Below are 9878 nucleotides of genomic sequence, written 5' to 3' on the forward strand. Positions count from 1 at the left end.
GGGGGGGAGGGCAGCGCACAAGCCTATGCGGAGCGGTCTTGCGGCGGCGGGGCAGGAAGGAGTGGGGACTTTGCAGAGTCATCGCGTCCCCGGCGGGTCCACGGAGCCGGGCCTGTGAGGGATGGGGGTCGGCGGTGGCTGGGCCCGGGCAGAAGGAGCGGGCGTGGGGAAAGCGAACGGGGATCAGGCGCCTTCGCCTGAGGGGAGGCGGACGGCTCCCGGGAGTGTTCGTGAGCTGAACGGCTGCAGGCGCAGCCGGGGATTGAGGCGGGGGCTGAGGCGAGAGTCCCGGGTCCCACCTGGTCTGTGTCGCTGGCGTCCGGCGCCAAGCGCAGTCGCTCCTTGTGTCCTCTCTCGTTGCTGTAAGTCAGGGTCACTGTGGGGCCAGCCTGAGCTCTGTCTCATCACTGGTAGTGCCTTATAGCGAGTGCTTGGTGAAACGGTTTAGCAAACTTACTGTCGCCACACACATGCTTTAGGCTGGGTAGTAATTCTGAGCTAATTGGAAATGCGTGATGATAGCTGAGCTATGGTATCTAGAGGACTTGCTTCAGCGCACACTTTGCAGGTGTAGGAACGAAAGAAGCCCTCAAATGAGATTTAAGTAGTTTATTTCCCTTCCCACTGCACTTTGCAGGCGGTGCTCTCCTTGTACTTTGTCTTGTGTGCAGCCTAGATGTGGGATGATTGCATGCACAGAATGAATACGCAGTTGGAGTGGTATCTATTAAAGTATTGCTCTAATACATACACTTAAGATTAATTTAAAAACAAAGATATTAATTTCCTTTTTTCTGAATCAAACTATTAAGCTGTCCAGAATTATATTATACATATAAAAACTGTGTGCAAGAATCTTTTCTGCTGCTTTTGGTAAAGTGCTCCCTTAATTTCAGAAGAGAGTAATGCTGTGTAATTGCAAAGGAGGTTACTAAAGGCTAGTTGCTGTTAAGTGAATGAAGCAGTTCACAAGTAAAACTAGGAAAGTATCTTCTTAATGGATGGATGCAGCCAAACATGCCTGCTTTACTGGGTTGAATTCTTTATTAGCTCTTGGAAATGGTTTCCTAAGGGAGTTGCAAACTTTTTGTACGGTACAGAAGTACTACATGCTCTGAAACTTGAAGCCATTTGATTTCATTCTCAGACAGAAGAGAAAACTACTTATACTTTCGATCATTCACCTGTTCCTTGTACTGGGAATTATTTATTTTAGTTTGCGCTTGCTTTTAAAATATTTTGCTACTGTTCTGTGTATTTTAATTGCTAGCATAGGAAACTATTGTTCTGGTTTGTTTGTATTTAGTAGCGGAGAAGCTAGAATCATTACTTTGTCACCTTTATATACTGTTTACTCAGTGTATAAATAACTATGCTAATTGTTTATTGCTTGCTTTGTTTCTAACTTATCTAAGCACTGAATTTCATAATTTGCTATTTTACTTCTGCATCTATTAAAACAGTAGCCTGTGAAATAGAGCCCAGAGAATAGATCTCACTTGCAAAATCACTTGTCAGATGAGTGCCTGGCACTGTGCTGTCCTTTTCCCTGGGGATTGAGAATGGACCCCTCAATACTCCTCATTCTGGATGAGTTATTTTGTCAGCCTGACACCTGCTGCTCTGTTCTGATGATTCTGCATCTATTACCAGAAAGACATGGATCATGAAAACAGAATGCAGGCATAGCTGGGGATGGAATGGGAGCTGTTTCAATCTTGTGCCATTGACCCGATGTGTGCTTATCAGCCAAAAAGAGTAGCTGTTTTGCTCATACCGTTCAGCAGTGAACATCAGTGTCTTAAAAATTTTGCAAGCCCCTTGTATGTGCAAGCCACAAGTAAAAACTTTTGCAAGCCATTTCAGTGGAAAGTCATGAGACGCTCTGAAGATTTTTCCCGCTGACTGGAAAACTTGTTTAAAATGGTATAAAGTTGGAGAACAGACTTGTCGTCCTTCAACTTGCACCCCAGTCACTGTTCATATCCAAGACACATTAGCTTTCATCAGGGTTGTAGGCAGGTGCTGTGTGAGTATCCCAGTAGCACTGTGCAGCAGTGAGTTCTGTGCTGAACCAGTCCAGTTCTTTTAGAAGCTGTTACGAATCTTCAAACTTGTGGGATTTTTTGTTTTTTTTAAAGTTCTAATTAGAACATGGTGATGCCAAGTATAAAGAGGATTAAAAAAGGCAAGTTAGCATCAGATTGTTGTAGGAAAGATTTGAGGATATCAGAATTCTGTTAGGCTTACTTTTACATTTTCCTTTTCAGTCCTTCTGGAAAACTTGTTCAGATTGAATATGCTTTGGCTGCAGTGGCTGCAGGAGCTCCATCAGTTGGGATTAAAGGTATGTTCAGAAAATGACTACTCTAGTGAAGTATTCAGGATCCTGAGTATCATTTGGAAGAACTAAAATAGTTTGAACTATGTACTGGGTCTTTCTTTATCTTGCCTTTTTTTACATATTTAGTTTTCCTTTCTGTGGATTTTCACATGCATCATGGTTTAACTCCAGCCAGCAACTAGGACCATGCAGCTGTTCACTCACTTCCCCACCCTCACCCCCAGTAGGATAGGGAGAAAAAGGAAAAAAACCTTGTGGGTTGGGATAAAGACACTTCAATAGAACAGTAACAGAAGAGAAAATAATAATGGAAAAGAATGTACAAAATAAGTGATGCAATACAATTGCTCACTACCTGATGATTGATTGCCTCGCCTGTCCCAAGCAGCAATTGCGGATCCCTGTCCCCCAGACAACCCCCATTTATATACTGAGCGTGATGTCAGTGGTATGGAATATTCCTTTGGCCAGGTTGTTCTGTTTATGCTCCCTCTCAGCTTCTATGGGAAGCTTAAAAAAACCTTTGACTCGATATACGCATTACTTAGCAACAACTAAAACAATATGTGTTATCAACATTATTCTCATACTAAATCCAAAACACAGCAGCTACTGGGAAGAAAGTTAAGTCTATCCCAGCTGAAATCAGGACAACATGTTTTAGTGGGTTTAATATTTCTTTTTTTTTTTTCTGCAACTGAGTAATTTTTTTTATAAAGAAGGAAGGGAGCATAGAGCTCCATGTTAGAAGAAAAATGCTGGGGTGATTTTGGAGACATTCATCTGGTAGAAGTAGACGCCTTTTATTTTTTGAGCGTTCCTGTCTCTTGTGTAAATAACTCCAGCTGTGTGTTCATATACATAGAAATTACACAATTATTGCTCAATTATTAATAGGTGCTTCAGAATCTTTAGAATGGGATCATGGGAGCCGTGTGATTATTTAAAATGAGAAACAATGGGTTGGGTGGATTCATCAAAGTATCTCTGTTTAACATGATTGTAAACTTGAAGGTTTTTTTTTTTTAAAAAAAAAGGGAGGACCAAGATTCTTTACAGTCTGATAAACTTGTTCTGTATTTTGACTGTTTTCCATAATTTTAGTTTAATATAAAGAAAACCAAACAACCACTTGTTCCTTTCCAGCTGCAAACGGAGTGGTGTTGGCAACTGAGAAGAAGCAGAAATCCATTCTTTATGATGAAAGGAGTGTCCACAAAGTAGAACCAATTACCAAACATATAGGTTTAGTGTACAGCGGTATGGGTCCGGATTACAGGTATTAAAAAAATCTGTTTGGTCACCATTTAGAAGCATTTTCATACAAGAAATGTAAGAAACGGCAATTAGCTTTTTCTTTCTAAATGTATGGCATAATATTATATTGTATTACACTGTGTATGACATTCACTATAAGCTTTTCTTAGTATATTCAGTACCTTGTGAAATAATCTATCTGAAAAATGAATAGGGAACAAACAGCAGTATAATCAAACTTAATTTCAGTTTAAGTATTTCAGAGGTTACTCAGTTGATAAAGATAACCCAGCAGTCTGTGTTTTCTTACATTGGTGTTATGCCAGATGTATAATTCCTTAGCATAGTTTTCAGTTCTAGTTGTAACAACTGGTTGGAATATCTTTGACATACTAATTTTATCTTTGTTTTTAGAGTACTTGTGCACAGAGCTCGGAAGCTGGCCCAGCAATATTACTTGGTTTATCATGAGCCCATTCCAACAGCTCAGCTAGTACAGAGAATTGCGTCTGTGATGCAGGAATACACGCAATCTGGGTATGTGGTTTCCTGAATTTTGAAGTTGTTCAGAAATATGTTGTTTAAATGTAAAGAATAACAACTTACCTGGTGATTGCCCTTTTTTTTTTTTTTTTTTTGTGGCAAAACGTCAGTTAATTTTTCAATGGAGAATGCCCATAGAACTGGCAATGGGTGAGTTAGGGTCTTCATATCTTGCAAGCAAACATGTCAGACAAGGCAGCATACTTCTGGTTTTGTACGGTTGCTTCACTAGTCGTTCCTGATCACAGCTCTGGGTTGTTGGGAAATCTTTGGGGGAAGGTTAACACATCCGAAATAATTTAGTCATCTTTGGTTTTCACTGAATAAATTTCACATATCATCTGTGATTTTTACTTAGTTTGGTGTTTTGTGGGTGGTTTTTAATTATTTTTTGTCTGTAGTGGTGTTCGTCCATTTGGTGTATCACTGCTAATATGTGGCTGGAATGAAGGGCGGCCGTATTTATTTCAGTCGGATCCATCTGTAAGTATCTTACATTTGTAAATTCTACTGGTTTTACAAAACATCTAAAACGTTGTATGTGCTCATGAAGTATCTTCTGCGATGAGAAGAAGAATAATGCAGAGCTAGGACAAAAGATCCGCTAATATAACTTCAGAAGTCAGAATGGGCCAGTTTTGGTAGGTGCTTGGAGCAAGCCTGGATCGTTCTATGCCTGCATGTCTCTGTACTGCTTGAGGGATGGCAGGACCACCATTCCTTTTCATGCCTTCCCACCTAGTTGGTAGTGCCAGCAAGAGTGGCATTCTGCAGCAGGTACCAGGGAAAAAGAAAAAGTTGACTGCTTATGCTGCTCAAATAGTTGTTCTCTAAACTTGATGGAAATTAGGCCAAAACGTGTTCCATTGTGAAATGTGATGCGTATGCTTTAGAATTTAATGACAGTGGTTAACTTAAGTGAGTTTATTTGCTGTGTTTGCACTGCACTTCTGAAAAACTATCCTTTGATGCACGTGTGAGTTGTTACACTTTACATCAGATAAAACCCATGGTCACTGTAGGGATGGATCCTTGATAAGGTTCAGAAATTTTAATTTCTACCTCGCAGTCAAATGTAGAAAGGAAAATGCAGATGCCTTGTGAAAGGCAGCTTGATTGAGGCATAGAACTCCTGATGGTCTTTGTGCCAGAGGAGGGAATAGAAGTGATGGCTAAATATCCTATCAGTAGCTAAGATAAATCAGGTGGCCGGTTCACAACAAGTTGTTTACATTACTTAATCTTAAAAAAAAAAGACTATATGGAGTGAACCTCAGGAAGATGGCCGGTTCACAACAAGTTGTTGATCTTAAAAAAAAGAAGACTATATGGAGTGAACCTCAGGAAGGATCTAGCCATTCTCATTTTCAAGTGCAAGCATACTATTTCTGTTTAAAGAATCTCAATTCAAAACTATGCTAACAACTTACTGAATTCATCTTTCAAAGTAGTGGGAGGATGAAAATAGGTTGACACCTATACAAATGGTCTGCACATTTTCACAGCATATGTTTCCATGCCAAATTAATCTGAATGTGAGCCAGAATAGTCTCCTGTATTCTCAGAACATTCAGTATTTTCATAACTGCTTCTGTACTTTTTACCAAGTAATTGAATACGTAATATTTTGACTAAGTTACACAAAGCAATTCAATAGATTGTTGCTTTTACAGGGAGCTTACTTTGCGTGGAAAGCAACAGCAATGGGAAAAAATTACGTCAATGGAAAAACATTCCTTGAGAAAAGGTAATGCATTTGATCCTTGTCTAAGAGGATGCTATCTGTTTGGTTCAGCCAGATAAAAAAATACCCACTTTCAGATTATCAGAACAAAGTTTTAAAATACTTACGATAGGATGCTTCCAGTTTACTTAATTGTACGTGCACAGGAAATTTGTTTTATTTAAACTCTTAACTTCTATGTTTATGGAGAATTATTTCAGTGCAATAAACATTATATTCAACATATTTGCACAAATACTGTTCTATACTGTGTCAGTAGGAAAAGTAGTGAATATTTTTTTTTCAAATAATAACTTTGACTATTAATATCACAGTGCTTACAAATAATATTTGTATGAGAAATAGGGAGATTTTAGTAGCGTTTGGGTCTTTAGAGGCTCTAGGATTATTCAGATTTGGACAGATCTTTGTCCCATGCTGAAATACATGAACTTTTGTTTACAGATACAATGAAGATTTGGAGCTTGAAGATGCCATTCATACAGCTATCTTAACACTAAAGGTTAGCAAAATATTGAAATAAGTTTCTTACTGTTGTGACATCATTGATATGATTCACTGAACTGTATTTTCTTTAATAGGAGAGCTTTGAAGGGCAAATGACAGAAGACAACATTGAAGTTGGCATCTGTAATGAAGCTGGTTTTAGGAGGCTCACTCCAACTGAGGTCAAGGACTACTTGGCTGCAATAGCCTAGTAGAAACTGTGCAAGACTGTGTGATTCACACAAAGGTCTTTTTAATTTTGGCTACTTAAATGTTTTTGTTTGCAATTTTTGCATACTTATTTCTACATGGTTTGTCTGAGAGATTTTTTAAATATCATGTGTGCAAATGCAACAGTCCTAATATACATGGGATCTTACCACAGGTAATTCTTTCCCTTGATACATGGAATCTTTGTACACAAAATACTGTACAAAATGTAAAGTTATAATGACAGCTTGAAAAAGGCTAAAGAATAAAATTTGAAGGCCACCGTTTTGGGGGAAGGAGTCTGTGTGTCTTTTTAATCATAGTTTGTTTATCTGCATAAAGCTGAGATTTCAGTATCTATTGTTGAGGAAACAGAATTTTCCACACACAGCTATGATGAACTCATGTTATACCTTCTTTTAAAGAATTTACATTTTGAGTGGACAGGATAATTTTTTCACTTTGGAATATATTTTAAATGTTAAGCAGCTTCCAAAAGTGGTTTTACCTGGTGTAAAACATTATGTACTTTTAAAAAGAGGCAGAACAGTCTTCCATTTCAGGTGTGAACTGTGATCTACTTGAGCATGTCTGCTCTTGACCCTCTTGGTCTTTGTGTCTCAAGAACTTGTTTTCTTTTACTTGGGTTATTTTCATGGCCCTAGAAATTGCATTTTTTCAACAACTGAAACATTGTTAGAAATAATGGAAGCAATAACTGTTACTGAAAACTAAATGCACTTACCACCATCAATAAAAATCAACAGGAGTTACAAAGCAAAATGAGAATATTTAATGTGATTACTTTATCCCTTGAATTGTGCTAAAGTATTTTACAATTTGCAAGATAATTCTAAAGGTGCAGTAATGAAAAGAGCGCTTAATTTATGCATCACAACTTCTGCAGGTGCAGAACTAGATGCTTGAATATTATTGTGTGTGGGCGTATGTATTGATGCATATGTTACACGTGTCAAGTTGTTCAGGTTATACAGAAACACAAAACTTACCTCAAAAGAAACGGGATAAATAGATGTACTTTTTTCAGCAGAAGTAATCTGGTCTGCGGCCATTTAAGTTACTGTTTGCAGATTTTTAATTTTTTTTTCAAAGCAGTCTGATTATTAAAATGTTGATAATGAACTGGGAGTGATAGCTGGATCACTCTGCTTGTACGGAAGGCTAAGAACATATGGGAGCAGCCTGACAGGTTACATGTTAGCTAGCTGTAACTAATGAAGAAAATACAAAATACGAGTTAGTCTGCAGGAAGTAGCGCATAAGCTAATTGATCTGTTCGTTCCAATGTCTGTCTTCTGATGTTTTATGTTATCATTAGGTAAATAAGAATTTCTAAGCATGCCATAAATGAAGTTTTATTTCCTAATGTCAGAAATAAAAGCTGTGTCCAAACAGTTCATTCAGACTTAGTCCAGATCACTTTTTGAGTATTTTATTCTGAAAAACAATCCATGCTCTGATTCTTCTTCTAGAGAAAATGAACAACTAGGAACTGAAACTGGAAACTCTGTGTTGCTAGATCTTTGCTCTAAGCTTTCAGAATCATTCGGAAAAACAGAATGCTACTTGAATATTCATACATATTCAGTCAGTTTTTAATGCTATATAAGTTTTTAAAGGAATTTTGTGTATGAAAAAATGCAGATAGGTACATCAGAAGATGATTAGCATGAACTTTAGTAGCCTAGTTGCGTCCTCTGCTAGAAACAGTTGATTAACAGAGAGCACCCTATGGAAGGTAGTTGAAACTAGAGCAATTTCAAATAAATCATGCCATCTTGCTCACCAGATGGTAACAATGAAGCAAACGAAAAAAATGTTTTAAAGGTTGGGGTCTGTGGTTTGGTTTTAGTGGTTTTTTTGGGGTTTTTTTGTTTGTTTTTGTTTTTTAAATAATTGAACAACTTATGTCTCTGTCGAATCTTACTCATTTTTTTATAGGGGGTGAAGGGAAATGAAAAAATGGTATCTTCCATCTTTTCCTGTGGCTTAATGATTTAAATGTAGTAACTGTTCTGTGTATTCTATGGAAACTATTGTGCTCTGTGTAAGGAAAGTGATACCTTTCAGATACCTGATAATTGGTATAAATGTTGATGGGGGGGCCGGAGGGGGTTGCCCACTTGCCCCCCACCCCGTTAGAAGGACAGACAACCATTACCACACGGGGTTGTTTTACTGAAGTGTATACTTCAGAAATGTTTTACTTCATGTTGTTAGGGCCCAACATTGGAAATGGGTGGCAGCATGAGTACATTTGTCAGATGTTCCAAACGTCCTTTTGTACCAGGTTGCCTCAGTCAGTGCTCTTTAGGAACGTAAGCTGTTTGAATTGGTAAAATAATGTGCGATTTGATTGTTATTAAATGGTGGCAGGTTTTTCTTTTGAGAACAAATAGAAGTGTGCCTTGAAAAAGATGAGAATGCTACCACTAGGCTGTTGTAGCACCATATATTAGTACATAGTCTCCTTTTACGACAAAAAGCTTCAAAATGATCAGTTGTAACTTTCTTTTGAAGAGTACTTTCTCTTGAGAGTGCTTTCCTCAGGCTGCCTGTCTAAGGTATGATCTCAGGGCCTGTCATCATTTCTGTGGTGATACTTAATTGTTCCTTGTGTGAAATGAGAAGGGTAAGTCTATGTGGTCTATTGTCAGTGGTATTCATTTTGATGAGCCACTGAGCTGTTTTTACACCATTAAGAACGGAGTCTCAAAGCTCCCTGATAATACTTAAACCCTACAGAGAATCAGAGGTCACGGGACTTGGTGTAATTTGGAAAGAATATGCATAGTATTTTGAATTCAGGCTTTATTTAGAGTATTCAATAATTTTCGTAGTGGTAGGCAGATAGACCTTGATATTACGCTGTCCTAATGGGGAAAGCGGTATGATTTGGAGTGTGTTGGGGTTTTTTTAAACTGTTTAAACCTACAGTGAAGAAAATCATTGTCATACTCAGATGACTGCACATCTAGAACAGTAACTAAATTTTATCTAATATTTAAAGGGAACCTCTAAACTGTAGGGAACTAATTTACATATTTTTCCATTCTAAATCCTTGGAATTTAAGAAATAGTAATTTTAATTTGGAGATGTATTTCTCAAAATCACTTCAAGAGTGAGAGATACTAGTGCAGTGGAGTAGCAAATTATATGGTGGTTGTGTACATTTTCAAAAAGTGGAATAAGTTGGGGTTTTTTAGTTATATATTAGCTTTGTTTGTATTTTGTAAAGCAGATCTGCATAAAGTGAGGTCATGGGGGAATAA

General features: G+C 37.9%; 1 protein-coding gene across 1 annotated transcript in view; it reads left to right on the forward strand.

The window, feature by feature from the left end:
• PSMA2 (proteasome (prosome, macropain) subunit, alpha type, 2) overlaps positions 1 to 6880 on the forward strand; it is a 7556-nt gene extending 676 nt beyond the window's left edge. Inside the window, exons 2-8 of the mRNA XM_009889424.1 lie at positions 2271 to 2347; positions 3491 to 3623; positions 4016 to 4138; positions 4546 to 4627; positions 5818 to 5891; positions 6333 to 6390; positions 6470 to 6880. Coding sequence (XP_009887726.1) covers positions 2271 to 2347; positions 3491 to 3623; positions 4016 to 4138; positions 4546 to 4627; positions 5818 to 5891; positions 6333 to 6390; positions 6470 to 6586 — 664 coding nt within the window. The 3' untranslated portion in view covers positions 6587 to 6880. The remainder of the gene's footprint in view (positions 1 to 2270; positions 2348 to 3490; positions 3624 to 4015; positions 4139 to 4545; positions 4628 to 5817; positions 5892 to 6332; positions 6391 to 6469) is intronic.
• The last annotated feature ends 2998 nt before the right edge of the window (positions 6881 to 9878 follow it).

This window comes from Charadrius vociferus, unplaced genomic scaffold (assembly GCF_000708025.1).
Source record: "Charadrius vociferus isolate BGI_N301 unplaced genomic scaffold, ASM70802v2 scaffold97, whole genome shotgun sequence".
Taxonomy (NCBI): domain Eukaryota; kingdom Metazoa; phylum Chordata; class Aves; order Charadriiformes; family Charadriidae; genus Charadrius; species Charadrius vociferus.